The following is a 15066-nucleotide window of genomic DNA, read 5'->3' as shown; positions in this document are numbered from 1 at the left end:
CCATGGGTGGCAAGTGTGCCATGTCACAGAGCCCTTGTAAAGGGATTTGTGGGTAAGCCTCTGTGGACAGGTTTTGGTTCAACATCTGGATTGGAAGTGGAGGGAGGGCCCCACCTTCAGATACATCACAAGGTGCAGCCTGGCATTTCCTTCCTAGGGGCTCACCCACACTTGCCTTCCCTCCGCTCTTCCCAGGAACGCTCTGAGCTTTAAAGCTGGAGCACCCTCCCTTTTCTGCAGAGCTTTCTCTGAAAGAACTCGCTCTTTAAAGCTAACGGCAATCTGCAGAAAACCCAAATTGACATTGCTCTGTTTTTTTTTTATAATAATAATTGTTGTTGTTGCTGTTTAGTCGTTTAGTCGTGTCCGACTCTTTGTGACTCCATGGACCAGAGCACGCCAGGCACATCGTAGGATTGATTTCAATTCCGCAAGTGTCTTCAAACTTCTACAGTTGTTATTAATTTAGTCAATAAAGTTACTCCAATCTCTCTGGGACTTTGTCTCGCCCTGATTTTGGACATTGCTCTGATTGAGCACTAAAGAACAGGTGTGCAGGGGCAAAGCTCAAGCCAAATAAAAGAGCAAAAAAAGAGGAAATGGTTGGACCTTAAAGTAGAAAATGGTGCCTGGAAAGAGCAAGGAAAAGCTAAGTGTGGAGAAGCTCTGTGTCTCCCTTGCAAGAGGCTGGGCTGGGCTGGGCTGATCCATCCCTCCTCTGCATAATGACAGTTTTAATGTAAGTAGCGCTTTGGGTTTCTGAGTGCATCACCAGTTGCAGAGTGCTCAAATGCTGACATTTGAATGTCTTGCTAAGAAAAAAATCATTTACAAAACCTGCCACTTTTTCAAAATTCAAGTATTTTGAGGGAATTGTAGAATTTTCACCATTATTTCTGCCTTGGCAGTGGCAGCGGAACATCGAGATTCTAGAATGATATACATTGGGTCCTGGTTTTTCTAATCATGTTTTTTTCTTAGGACGACTAATCCCCTCCTTTTCTCTCTCCTTCCTCCCTGCTCCCAGTACTTTGTCTTCGACTTCCACGTTCCCCCAGACGTCATGTTCGACAAAATCGTCAAGATATCGGTGAGCAAAACTCTCTGCCTGCTCCCCTGTCTCTGTTGGAGTATTCTTCTAAACTGGCAGGTTTTGAGATAGAGGATGAACAGCTTAGGAGAAGGCAAGCTGGAGAGCTGGAACAGATGCGGATGAAGAAATGGGGTGCCATTTAAGAGAATTACATGATACTCCAAACCAGCACATGAATCAACTCTAGGGCATGAGAGGCTAGAGATCCATCCCCCCAAGAAATGGGTTCAAACACCGTTTTATCTAACACACATATTTTTGCAAGCAATTTCCTCTGCAGCATGGCATTCCTGGCTGTTTCTTCCACTGACGTATATACCATTGTGTGTGCTTCTCTCCAATGTGTGCATTTCTGTACTACATCGTTTTGGTCGAGAACTGCTATTGCAAAATTCAGAGAAATGTGAATATCAAAGGGCTGCACACTGGCTGTGTGCATGAGATCTCATGGGACCATCTGGGCATAGCTGCCAAGTTCCAGACTGAAAAATCTGGGACCAGCAGCGGTGCAGCACAGGAAGACGCTTCTACGCACTTCCGGACATGCGTAGAAGCGATTTCTGGCACTGCGGCCATTTTGGAAATGGGTAGAGTGGCGCCAGAAGTCGCTTCTACTCACTTCCGGACATGCGTAGAAGCAACTTCTGGTGCTGTGGCCATTTTGGAGCTGCTTTCCGGGGGATTTACGGGACATAAATCCATTCGGGAGACCAGCGGGAAACGGTAAGAAAATACGGGGTTTCCCGGGCAAAACGGGGTACTTGACAGCTATGCATCTGGGCTCCTGCGGTATCTTGTGCAAGCATACTTAGTCTCCCACAATGCACATGCCAAGCAGGTCTTGCCCCCCCCCCCGCAAGTCAGGGAGCTTAAAACATCTTTCTGCACCAGGTCTGCTTAGGTTACTCGGCATAAAATGAGTTTTTAAGCTCCCAGCATTGCTTGCTGGGCTCTAGGAGTATGGGAAATTCTCTCTCTCTCTGCCTCACCCACTAGAGTTTGGATATACAGTCATACCTCGGTTTAAGTATGCTTCGGTTTAAGTACTTTCAGTTTAAGTACTCCACGGACCTATCTGGAACGGATTCATCCACTTTCCATTACTTTCAATGGGAAAGTTCGCTTCAGGTTAAGTACAGACTTCCGGAACCAATTGTGTACTTAAACCGAGGTACCTCTGTATGCAATTTTCAGGTGTACATGTAATCTTTGGCACCAAACCTGCTTGTAAGATATACCATATTGGCCTGAATATGTCTCACCTTTTCCCCAAATTCCGACTGTGAAAAGTTAAAGTGTGGCTTATATTCGTGACCTTACGGAATGCAGCCAGGAGCACAGGGCAAACAGTGCCAGGAGTGCAGGAAAGTGGCGCCCACCCTGTGCGTAGTCCCCCGTCCTCTCCCCTAAGGCTGGGATGGGAGAGAGTGAGGAGGGGGAAAGGCCGCCGTCAACACAGCGCAACTCCCCCCCCCGCCGCCGCCCAGTATGCACCCAGGAGCAGCGAGGAAGGGAGCAGCTTATATTCGGGTTTTTCTCTCCTCCCTCCTCCAATTTTAAAGGTGCGGCCTATATTCAGGTGTGGCTTATATTCGGGCCAATACGGTACTGCACTGTGTATAGCCTGTGGGATTTGTCTTTCCTGGGTGGGTAATTTAATACCCACTGCTTAGAAACAGCATTCAGACAGCATTGGACTAACTGACCACCTTGCTCCCTTCATTTGCATCCATCCTATCAGTTAAAACAAACAAACAAACAAACAAACATTTCTGTAGCAGTTACAGGTAGGTAGCCGTGTTGGTCCGACGTAGTCGAAACAAAATAAAAAAATTCCTTCCAGCAGCACCTTAAAGACCAACTAAGTTTTTTATTTTGATATGAGCTTTCGTGTGCATGCAGACGAAAATGGTATCTGAAGAAGTGTGCATGCACACGAAAGCTCATACCAAAATAAAAAAACTTAGTTGGTCTTTAAGGTGCTGCTGGAAGGAATTTTTTTTTATTATTATTTCTGTAGCATTTAGGGCACAGTAGGTGCCCATTTCTCATATCCCCCAGAAATGTTTTCTGCGAGGCGCAAAGTAGGCTCCTTGTTCAACCTTGCCTCCGACTCTCCCCCCCCCTTTAATCTGAAGGTGATTCACTCCAAGAACCTCCTGCGCAGTGGAACCTTAGTCGGCTCCTTCAAGATGGATGTCGGAACCGTTTACACCCAGCCAGGTAGGTGGCAAAAGGTTTTTTCTGGTGTGGAAGGCTGTTCTCGTGCTATCAGGATGGCTGCCGTAGCTGTGGGAGGAACTTCTCCTTGGCAGTTCAATGTGGAGGCTGGCACCAAATTTCCAGTTAGCCAAATTTTATTCTTAGAATCAGAGAGCTACAAGGGACCCTGAAGGTCTCCTAGTCTGACCCCATGCAATGCAGGAATGCAGGGCATCAGTTTAGCTGTTCATTCTCTAGTCAACCACCCTCTGCCACCCCAGCACCTCACCATCTCTTCATCCAAGCACAGTCCTGGGAAACACTCAAACCATTTTTATTTATTTTTTACTGTGCGTGCAGAGCCTTTCCTGCACTTTATCTGACATTGTTTTGTGGGAATGTTCAGGGGGGCAGGAAAGGATATATTGTTTATTAATATCCTTCCTAACTTGCGCTAGCAAGTTCCTTTGCAGAGTTTACATTCCCCCTTTTACATGCACAGCAGATAGCCGGTTGCAGGCTCGTGTGAGCCTCTCACTAGTATACAATTCAGTGTGTCTCAGATCGAATTGTACGTTCCTGGTAAGTTCCCTTGAATCCCTCTTAAAAGAATAAAGACGCCACAATCTTACTCAAAGTCAATTAAAGAAGTTAAATCAGTTCACAGTTGGATCCCTGAAGGCAGACTTAGTTACAAATATGTACAGTACATTTGGATCTACCCCATATGGCGGAATAATCCCAGTGTTTCTGCTAGCTGAGAGCTAGCAGAGCTGTTGTTTAGTCGTTTAGTCGTGTCTGACTCTTCGTGACCCCATGGACCATAGCACGCCAGGCACTCCTGTCTTGCACTGCCTCCCACAGTTTGGTCAAACACTGTCCAACCATCTCATCCTCTGTCGTCCCCTTCTCCTAGTGCCCTCCATCTTTCCCAACATCAGGGTCTTTTCCAGGGAGTCTTCTCTTCTCACGAGGTGGCCAAAGTATTGGAGCCTCAGCTTCACGATCTGTCCTTCCAGTGAGCACTCAGGGCTGATTAGCAGAGCAGTCCTAGCTAAAAGCTGGTCAAACAAAGAAGGAAGTCAAAAAGAAGGAAGGGTGCTGTGTGACTTGTCCTTTTGTTACCTGGGCAGGTTAGATCACGCCCACCTTCTATCACATGCAAAAGGAAGGATGCTCCAGCCAGGAGGAGCAGGAAGTTTCGACTGGCTGGACCAAACATCCTCTTGCATGTCCACTCTAGGAAAACAAGGAATGTTGTATTTGACTGCTCCCAGTGGATTATACCCCACAGTTTTTCACTCTAACATTCAGCAGCTAGGATCCTCCTAAACTGGTTCTTGCCACTTTTGTGGTCCGGCCACACCCTTTGCAGAGTGACATGGTCCTCACTGATAATGGGTTTCACAGAAGTCTGCCCATCCTCTTTGGTGGGTGCCATTGGGGGCTGGTGTCCCCCCCCCCCTGTGTCCCGGGATCCAATGTGGGAAGTCCGAGGGACTGTTTCCCAGGCAGCAATGGGAGCCTAATGAAGCAGCGGTTCTTGCACCAGCCCACCTGGGGGAACGAGGCGCCAGGCTCCGCCGAGATGCTCAGCTTGTGGGAGATCCTCCCCACCTCGCAGGGTCTCATGTTGTCTCCCTGTCTTCTTCTCGCAGAGCACCAGTTCTACCACAAGTGGGCGCTCCTCTCGGACCCGGAGGACATCACCGCAGGGCTGAAGGGTTATGTGAAGGTGGACATCGCGGTGGTGGGCAAAGGGGACAACATCAAGACGCCCCACAAGGCCAATGAGACGGATGAGGATGACATTGAGGGGTGAGGAGGGGGAGTAAGGAGAGGAGGGGAGAAGAGCAGAGGGAGGTGAAGGGGGAGGGAGGGAGAGAGGAAGAAGAGTTTGGACTTGATATCCCGCATTTCACTTCGGGTCAGCAAGGTTTATCTCACCTGGGCCAGTTCACTCCAGTGGAGATCCCTTTGCGGACCGGATCGTGTGGCGCCTGCGTCTGCACAGATGCAATTCCGGTGTCTGCGCAGACATGATTTCCAGCGTCTGGGCATGCACAGACGTGATTTCCGACGCCACAGAAACGAGTTCCTGTGCCACGCTGCGCCAGTTTAGCACAGCATGTGGGGGCTCGGTTTGGGGGCAGCTTGTGGGCCAGTTAAATGACCCCCGTGGGCCTACCCCTGCCTTAAGGAGTCTCAAAGCAGCTAACATTCTCCTTTCCCTTCCTCCCCCACAACAAACACTCTGTGAGGTGAGTGAGGCTGAGAGACTTCAGAGAAGCGTGACTAGCCCAAGGTCACCCAGCAGCTGCATGTGGAGGAGCGGGGAAGCGAACCCGGTTCCCCAGATTATGAAGCCACCGCTCTTAACCACTACACCACGCAGAGCGAGGAGAGGAAGGGAGGAAGAGGAGGGGAGAGGGAGGAGGAAAATCAGGAGGAGGGGGAACAAGAAGGTGGAGGGGGCCCTGGCGGGCTTTGTCCCTCACCTTGTGAAGCTGAAATTCAGTGGCTGAGGTGGGCTGGGGAGCCGGGTTTCTCCTTGCCTGTCCCTCAGTAGTGATGACGAGCAAATTCCTCTCAGCGCAATCCAAATTCGCTGTGAGCTGTGCTCAGAGAGACAGCATTGCATAGTGGTTAGAGCATTGGACTATGACCCGGGGAAAGAGTCAGATGAAGAGGAGCAGAAATAGGAAGGAATTGACTTAGAGGGAGAAGATGTGCGAAAGTGACATGGAGCAGAAATAGGCTGGTTTTCTTTGTTCCTTAATTTATTTCATAAAATTTATACACCTATTATTATTATTATTATTATTATTATTATTATTATTATTATGCCCATCTGGCTGGGTTTCCCCAGCCACTCTGGGTGGCTTCTAGCATATCTGGAAACCTCCCAATACAGGTCTGGTTTTAACTTCTGGTTGGGCTTGTTTAAACAATAATGGTTTTAGCAGGCATCAATAGGCAGGCAGTTCCAAAGTGTAGGTGCTCTAAACATGTTAAGACACAGGAAGGATTTGAGTAGGAACAGCAGTGGAAAGTACAGCGGAGGTATTTGTTGTGAAAAAGCTAAGGCACAGAATAATTATAATATGCAGGAAGAAATGGAATTTTGGAGAAACAATGGAGGGACAGAGGGGAAGTCCTAGATTGATTGGTTTACTGTTAAATTTGAAATGTTGTTGAATGATCATTTATTTGTCAAATTTCTATAAATAATTTTTAAATACAGCCCATTCCTTGGGTTACGGCTGCTTCAGGTTGCGTTTTTTTCATGTTAAGAACGCAGCAAACCCGGAAGCGTTTACTTCTGGAGTTTTCCATGCACGTATGCGCAGAAGCTCTCTATCGCGCTTTCGCGCATGCGCAAAAGCTCTACTCTAGTTATGGACTTTTCGGGGTGAGAACGGCACCCCGGAACGGATTGAGTCCATAACTTAGAGGTAAAGGTAAAGGGACCCCTGACCATTAGGTCCAGTCATGACCAACTCTGGGGTTGCGCGCTCATCTCGCATTATTGGCCGAGGGAGCCGGCGTACAGCTTCCGGGTCATGTGGCCAGCATGACTAAGCCGCTTCTGGCAAACCAGAGCAGCGCATGGAAACGCCGTTTACCTTCCCGCTGTAGTGGTTCCTATTTATCTACTTGCATTTTGACGTGCTTTCGAACTGCTAGGTTGGCAGGAGCTGGGACCAAGCAACGGGAGCTCACCCCGTCACAGGGATTCGAACCGCCGACCTTCTGATCAGCAAGCCCTAGGCTCAGTGGTTTAGCCCACAGCGCCACCTGGGTCCCTCTAACTTAGAGGTACCACTGTATATATATAAAAAAGATCGAGTTCTTACTGATGCAAAACGAGTGTAATGTGGCACCTGCAGAAATGCCAAGAGGTCGAGGGGGCGCATGGGGGGGGGGGTAAGCCGATCTAGTAGGTTACAAGTTTCCCATTGCAATTTCCCCATCGCCCGTACAGTATTTGGAAGGGAACTTTAAAAGGAGCTCTGGCAGGGAAACTGGAAGGCAAACGTGAAGCAAAAGCTACCTCTGGGTTGCAAGGTTTCGTGATTAGATGTGGGAAGAAGCAAAGTCCCACCCCAGGGCCATCCTGTGTCTTGTAGAAACCTGCTCCTTCCCGACGGCGTCCCTCCGGAGAGGCAGTGGGCTCGCTTCTACATCAAGATCTACCGGGCAGAGGGTCTCCCGCGCATGAACACCAGCATCATGGCCAACGTCAAGAAGGCCCTCATTGGAGAGAACAAGGACCTGGTGGACCCCTATGTCCAGGTCCTCTTTGCAGGACAAAAGGTACGTGGGCATGTTAAGAGAGCCTCAGGACTCGGCCCAGCTGAGAGTCCCCCTCGCTTGCAGAGAGTCAGCTGGCTTTTGTTTTTTAAAATATATTTATTAGAGATTTTTCAAACAACAAAGACATACAAAAATACAAAACACACACAAAAAATACAAAACATACACACACAAAAAACAACAACACCAAATACAAAAAATACAAAAATGTGAAAACAAAAATTCTTATTACTTGGTAATAACTTCCCGACTTCCCGGCCCCCCCTTCCCGAATCTACTCTACACCCCATTCAGACAGCTTTCATAATATGCAGGAAAAAACAGACCTGATCTAGTATTACAAATCCATATCTTAAATTGTATAATACTCAATACAAGAGAGAAAAATCATGTGTGTACATATCTAACTCTAGTTAATCCCTTTTAGCCTCTAAGCTGGCTTTTGTTTAATGACATGCATCCTTTGGACCATCGCTCTTATCAGTTAGACTGCAACGGCCATTCAATAAAGAGAAGAAAATTGAATTATTATATTGGTTTAGATATCAAAAGATGCTGTAAAAAATAACTTTGCTTGTCAAACATCAAACCACCAGGATGTTACAAAGGGATATTAACGGTTGTCTGTTATCATGTTGTAGTCTTTTCTTCAATGTAATGTAATGTAATATACAATGGCCAATCTGGTGGGACCTAACAGGACTTGTCACCTCAAACACTTGCATGTTGGTGAAGGCCTGAGAGTTTAGCCCCAGAATCTGCTTTCAGACCACCTGCCAGGGATGCTTTAGTTGTGATTCCTGCTTTGCAGGGGGGTTGGACTAGATGACCCCTGGGGATCCCTTCTAGCCCTGCACTTCTATGATTTGAATATGTGAGACTATCTACGTCCAGCAATGTATGATGGAAAATAAGCAGTCCATTATTCCCTTTCAAAGAGTTAATTAAGACATCAAGTGGGGAAATGATGTGCCATTGATACCTCCCTGCATGCCCCTTACACACACACACAGAGAGAGAGAGAGAGAGGGAGGGGGAGGGAGAGGGAGAGGGAGAGGGAGAGGGAGAGGGAGAGGGAGAGGGAGAGGTGTGAAAAGAATCAAGGGGTCTTGGTGGACCACAAGTTTAACAAGAGTCAGTAGGGTGATGCAGCAACAAAAAAAGCTAACGCTATTCTAGGCTGCATCAACAAAAGTTTAATGTCCAGATGAAGGGAAGTCATAGTCCCTCTCTATTCCGCTATGGTCAGACCACACCTGGGATACTGTGTCCAGTTCTGGGCACCACAATTTAAGAAGGATGTTGATATCCTGGAAGGTTTGCAGAGGAGGGCAACCGAGATGATCAAGGGTCTGGAAACCGAGCCTTCTGAGGAACAGTTGAAGGAGCTGGATATGTTTAGCCTGGAAAAGAGGAGACTGAGAAGAGATAGGATGGTCATCTTCAACTATCTGCCAAGAGCTGACTCATGAAAAATGAAGCAAGCTTGTTTTCACCTGCTCTGGAGGGTAGGGCCTGAACCATTGGATCCGAACTACAAGAAAGAAAGATTCCCACTAAATCCCAATAAGAGCTGTGCGACTGTGGAACGGTCTCCCCCGGGAGGTGGTGGACTCTCCTTCCTTGAAGGTTTTTAAGCAGAGCTTGGATACTCATCTGCCAGGAATTCTTTAGTTGTGATTCCTGCATTGCAGGGGGGGTTGGACTAGATGGCCCCTGGGGCTAATATCTAGCTCTACAAATATATTATTCTATGAAATTGTAATCTGCTGCTGTGTGGCTGAATCTGGTTGTGGCCTGCGACCTTTGATCACCCTTCGACGGCCACTGGCTTCTATTAGATCATTCCCAGAGGATAAGGCTATCAAGGGATGCAGTTCCTGAGGGCCATATGGAACCTCCAGCAGCAGGAGCAGCTGACCTTTGAATGCTAGTTGCTGGCAAACAACAGTGGGAGAATGTGGTTGTCTGCAAGCTTCCTGGGAACATCTGCCTCTCCACTCTTGGAGACAGGATGCTGGGCTGTCTCCCAGCATCCTCAGGTTTTGGCCCACTGAGGTTCTTCTGGTGTTCTTAATCCTTATGTCTTTCTCAGGGGAAAACCTCGGTCCAGAAAAGCAGCTATGAGCCCACGTGGAACGAGCAGATTGTCTTCACGGAAATGTTCCCCCCACTGTGCAAGCGGATCAAGGTCCAGATCCGCGATTCCGACAAGGTCAACGACGTGGCCATTGGGACCCATTTCATCGACCTCAGGAAGATCTCCAACGAAGGCGACAAAGGTGAGGTGAAGCATGAATGAAAAAGTGCCATTGTTTTGCAAAACAAAAACAAAAACAAAACCAGCACAGCATATCCGGGATAGACTTAATATTAGGTTGGTCTCAATTTCTTTTTAAGTCATCCAATTTGGGGGTTGCTATTGCCTCCTGCGGGAGCGAGTTCCATGGGTTAACACATTGACCTCCTTCCCTTTGCTCTGCTGATCTTGGCCAGGCTTCCTGCCCACGTTTGGCCCTGCCTGGGTGAACATGTACGGTTCCACGCGCAACTACACCCTGATGGACGAGCACCAGGACTTGAACGAGGGCCTGGGCGAAGGGGTCTCCTTCCGTGCCCGCCTCCTCCTCAGCCTGGCGGTGGAAATCTTGGATACCAGCAACCCAGAGCTCACCAGCTCCACTGAAGTCCAAGTTGAGATGGCCACGGCAGTTGCCGACGTAAGTCTCTGATCCTGGCGTAACCCAGCCAGATGAACGGGGTATAAACAATAAAATTATCATTATCATTATCATTATCATTATCCTTTCCTTGCTAGTCTTGTTTGTACTGTGGCTCCTTAAGCTACCCCGCAAGGGTAGCAGGGAACACTAGCTTTTCTATGGACTTCCTTCCCCTAGGATTTAGCTCCTGACTTGCGAGTTCCTGCAGGATTTGGACCCTAGAGGCAGCGCCCTTATTTCTCTCAATTGCTTTAGTTAAATACATGGGTCTTATTTCTTGCATTGCAAGGGATTGGACTAGATGACTCTTGGGATCCCTTCCAACTCTATGGTTCTATGATTCAATCTATACCCTCTCATCACACATCTGCCGAACTTGCCTTGATGCTTCATCAGTCAGGGTTCCCTCTAGCCGGATCCAGCAAATTCTTCTTATGTCCTTTTGTTCCAATAATTTTATGTATTTTTCCCATACCCAAAAAATTGATTTCCTTATTACATGATTCTGAAAACATTTGTGTACCTTTGCTTTTTCATACCATAAATATGCATGCAATCCAAATCTGTTATCATGTCCTTCTACTGTAAATCTAAAATATCCCCATTTCTCAATATTATCCAATACCGGATCCAGCAAATACAAGATGCCTCATAATATAGTTTTAAGTCTAGCAGGGCCAAGCCCCGTCTCTCTTTAACATCTGATAACAATTCATATTTTATCCTTGGTTTCTTCCCCTGCCAGATGAATCTGGAAATATTTTTTTGCCATTCCTTAAAGCATCGAGTACCGCCTATCACCAGGACTGATTGGAATAAAAATCAAATTCTTGGCAAGACATTCATTTTAATCACTGATATTCTTCGCCAGAATGATAAATTCATTCTACCCCAAATCTCTAAATCCCTAAGTTCTTCTTATGTCCTTATCCCACCCCACAGAACTGCACAGGCAAGATGGACGAGTTCTTTCTCTTTGGATCCTTCCTGGAGGCTACCATGATTGACAGGAAAAATGGAGACAAGCCCATCAACTTTGAGGTCACCATAGGTAGGTATGGCTTCATGAAGGGATGGGGTGAGAAGCCCCACCAAGGAGGGGCGTTTGCCTTCTGGGATACTGCGCGCACAGAACCATGTGCAAAATGTGGCATCGGAAGAAGAGCTTGGGCTCTTTGAGGACCAAGCAGTATCAGAAATCAGATCTGAGACTTCTTCTTCTTTGGTGATCCCTCATAGCTGAGTAAGATTGTCTTCCATACACATGGTCTTAACAGTGAGTCTGTAAGTGACTGTGGAGGCCAATTCTGGATCCACACATTCCTTCCACAGTGGGGACATTGGTTTCCGGGCGGGAGTTGATCACGGTGTGGATTTGCCAAGCGTGCCTTCCTCTTAGCACATTTCTCCCTTGCGTCCTGAGTTCGAGTGTCTTCAAAGCCCATGGCACCTTTCGTAAAGGCTGTCCTCCAATTGGAGCACTCGCAGGCCAGGGTTTCCCAGTTGTCAGTGTTTATGCTACATTTTCTTGGATTTGTCTCGAGAGAGTCTTTATACCTCTTTTGTTGACCACCAGAATTACGCACTGCCCTTGACTCAGAATATTCCTGAATCGTGTATCACAAGATCCTAGGGCTGCATAGTTCAAAATGTGCAAATCCAGACAGAAAAGTTATGAGGGCTAAATACTATGTCCGGGGAATTCCGGATGTGTGGCAACCCTAGTTCCCTCTGACTCTGCCCTTCCAAGGTGATTCTATCCCTTCCGTTTCCCCCCAGGCAATTACGGCAATGAAATCGACGGGATGTCCAAGCCCATGATCAAGAAGAAGAAAGATAGTGGAGGAGATGGCAACGAGGAAGAATCTCAGCTGCTGGAGAACGAGAGTGACGAGGAAAGCACAGACGACGGAGAATTTGTCTCCATCTCCTCTTCTCCACCTTTGAGGCCTTTGATCACCGACAGGCAAGTGAAACTTTGGCCTGTCTGGTTGAAGTGAAAAACCTTGTTGTTGGAAAGGGTGGTCCCAGAATTCCTTCTTGCCTCCTTGTGTCCTTAGGACATCACACAGTAAGGTCCATCGAGGGCAGTAGCACCGAGGTGACCCCAGAGGACTCCCCTGCAGGGTTGGTGGGCCGATATAATAATAATAATAATAATAATAATAATAATAATAATAATAATAATAATAATTTATTATTTTGAATTATGGTGCTGGAGGAGACTCTTGAGAGTCCCATGGACTGCAAGAAGATCAAACCTATCCATTCTTAAGGAAATCAGCCCTGAGTGCTCCCTGGAAGGACAGATCGTGAAGCTGAGGCTCCAATACTTTGGCCACCTCATGAGAAGAGAGGAATCTTTGGAAAAGACCCTGATGTTGGGAAAGATTGAGGGCACTAGGAGAAGGGGACGACAGAGGACAAGATGGTTGGACAGTGTTCTTGAAGCTACGAACATGAGTTTGACCAAACTGCGGGAGGCAGTGCAAGACAGGAGTGCCTGGCGTGCTCTGGTCCATGGGGTCACGAAGAGTCGGACACGACTAAACGACTAAACAACAACAATTTATTATTTATACCCCACCCATCTGGCTGGGTTTCCCCAGCCACTCTGGGCGGCTTCCAACAGAAAAATAAAACACAATAATCTATTAAACATTAAAAGCCTCCCTGAACAGGGCTGCCTTCAGATGTCTTCTAAAAGTCTGGTAGTTGTTTTCCTCTTTGACATCTGCAACAAGGGAACTGCCAGAAGGCCCTCGGAGCTGGACCTCAGTGTCCAGGCAGAATGATGGAGGTGGAGACGCTCCTTCAGGTATACTGGACCAAGGCCGATTTAATGCACACATTTAATTTGATGAGAATATAGGCTCCTTCTAGGTTCTCATCTAAATAAATGGCTGTCTTGCCAAATGCAAGGTGGTTCTTTTAAAATGAGATTCAGAAGCAGTACAAAACACGAGTGATGCTGAAATATACCCAGAATCCCGTAGTGACTTCATGCTCTTTATTGCAGCTTGTAAAATAGGCTGATTAACTTCTTCCGGGAGCCTGATTGGTCCTCTCCTGCAAGCCAATCACTTGCTGCATTCTAGGATCCTACTTGCCTATTGTTCTAGGATCCAAGCTTAGTACATAACAGAGTGAGAAGATGAAAGATTTTATTCTTTATTTTATTCAGTATACCTGAAGGAGCGTCTCCACCCCCATCATTCTGCCCGGACACTGAGGTCCAGCACCGAGGGCCTTCTGGCGGTTCCCTCGTTGCGAGAAGCCAAGTTGCAGGGAACTAGGCAGAGGGCCTTCTCGGTGGTGGCGCCTGCCCTGTGGAACGCCCTCTCAACAAATGTCAAAAAGGAAAACAACTACCAGACTTTTAGAAGACATCTGAAGGCAGCCCTGTTCAGGGAGGCTTTTAATGTTTAATAGATTATTGTGTTTTATTTTTCTGTTGGAAGTCGCTCAGAGTGGCTGGGGAGACCCGGCCAGATGGGCGGTGTATAAATAATAAATTATTATTATTATTATTATTATTATTATTATTATTATTATTATATTATTATTATTATTATTATTCTATGCAGCAAGCAATATATACATACCAAGCAAGCACCTCAATCTGCCACTTGGAAGCCCTCCAGAATCGCCGAAGTGACTCCCCCAGGTAGCCTCAGTTTGCACGGCCCTGCGGCCCATCAGTCCGTGCACGAGCTTCTCCAAAACTCTGCCCACAACCATCCGATTTATAGATCACTAGCCTGTGTCGCTTGCCCGACTGGCTATGTGCAGATCATTCATTACTGGCTATGTGCAGATTATTCATTAGCCACCCCCCTCCCAGTGCCTGACTTTCTCAAAACAAATGTCCAACATCAAAGAAGGTACAATTTATCTTCCGGATAGATTGCCCATACAATGGCCCATCTAACCATGGCTAGCCAAATATTTGTAAGAAGTCTACAGGGAGGGTTTGATGGTGGCAGAGACCATTCGGCGGTGTGCTGTCTCTGAACTTAGCAGCTTCCTTGAGAACTTATCATGGCTAACAGCCTGTGATAACTTCTCCAAAAGCCAGCTACATCAGCAACCGTCTCCACAACTTGTGGCAGGGAGTTCCATAAGTTCTGAACAGCTGCTGCCCCACCGCAGCCCCTTTCAACTCCTGAGGCTTACCGCCTGCTCCTTCCCCTGCTCCCAGGAACTACTTCCACCTGCCATACTTTGAGAAGAAGCCGTGCATCTACATCAAGAGCTGGTGGCAGGATCAGCGGAGGCGTCTCTACAACTCCAACATCATGGACAAGATTGCGGACAAGCTGGTGGGCACCCAAGAGGGTCTGGGGGAGGTGTGGAGTGGGGAGGGAAACACTGGGGTGACCAGTTGCTAGATGACCCTCGGGGGGCCCTTCCAACTCTGCAATTCTATCTTCTTCTTTGGCGATCACTCGTAGACGAGTAAGATTGTCTTCCATACACATGGTTTTAACAATGAGTCCATAAGTGACTGTGGAGGCCAATTCAGGGTCCACACGTCCTTCCACAGTGGGGACATTGTTTTCCGGGAGGGAGTTGATCACATTTCTCCCTTGCGTCCTGAGTTCGAGTGCATAGCTGCCAAGTTTTCCCTTTTCTCGCGAGGAAGCCTATTCAGCATAAGGGAAAATCCCTTTAAAAAAGGGATAACTTGGCAGCTATGGTTCTAGTGTCTTCAAAGCCCAAGACACCTTT

The 15066-nt window shown here is 47.4% G+C and overlaps 2 protein-coding genes across 2 annotated transcripts; both read left to right on the top strand.

The window, feature by feature from the left end:
* The first annotated feature begins 4676 nt into the window (after window positions 1-4676).
* Window positions 4677-9914, top strand: LOC148686498 (otoferlin-like). Its single transcript, XM_088667069.1, has 4 exons — window positions 4677-4725; window positions 4954-5113; window positions 7426-7612; window positions 9708-9914. Exons 1-4 carry the CDS (start codon window positions 4677-4679, stop codon window positions 9912-9914), a joined length of 603 nt encoding a protein of 200 aa, XP_088523195.1.
* A 160-nt stretch (window positions 9915-10074) lies between these two features.
* Window positions 10075-14726, top strand: LOC148686497 (otoferlin-like). The gene is made up of 4 exons (XM_088667068.1): window positions 10075-10332; window positions 11278-11386; window positions 12115-12301; window positions 14537-14726. Exons 1-4 carry the CDS (start codon window positions 10144-10146, stop codon window positions 14724-14726), a joined length of 675 nt encoding a protein of 224 aa, XP_088523194.1. The 5' UTR covers window positions 10075-10143.
* Window positions 14727-15066: the final 340 nt, after the last annotated feature.

This window comes from Zootoca vivipara, chromosome 3, assembly GCF_965207765.1.
Source record: "Zootoca vivipara chromosome 3, rZooViv2.hap1.1, whole genome shotgun sequence".
NCBI lineage: Eukaryota > Metazoa > Chordata > Lepidosauria > Squamata > Lacertidae > Zootoca > Zootoca vivipara.
Note: the sequence above shows the minus strand (reverse complement) of the source record. Positions and strands in the feature narration are given on the sequence as shown.

Coding starts and splice junctions, on each gene's coding strand:
- LOC148686497 (XM_088667068.1), top strand. CDS start 10,144: ATGTACGGTTCCACGCGCAACTACACCCTGATGGACGAGCACCAGGAC. Junction 11,387..12,114: donor CAACTTTGAGGTCACCATAG/GTAGGTATGGCT, acceptor GTTTCCCCCCAG/GCAATTACGGCAATGAAATC. Junction 12,302..14,536: donor AGGCCTTTGATCACCGACAG/GCAAGTGAAACT, acceptor CCCTGCTCCCAG/GAACTACTTCCACCTGCCAT.
- LOC148686498 (XM_088667069.1), top strand. CDS start 4,677: ATGGTCCTCACTGATAATGGGTTTCACAGAAGTCTGCCCATCCTCTTT. Junction 4,726..4,953: donor AAGTCTGCCCATCCTCTTTG/GTGGGTGCCATT, acceptor TTCTTCTCGCAG/AGCACCAGTTCTACCACAAG. Junction 7,613..9,707: donor TCCTCTTTGCAGGACAAAAG/GTACGTGGGCAT, acceptor TGTCTTTCTCAG/GGGAAAACCTCGGTCCAGAA.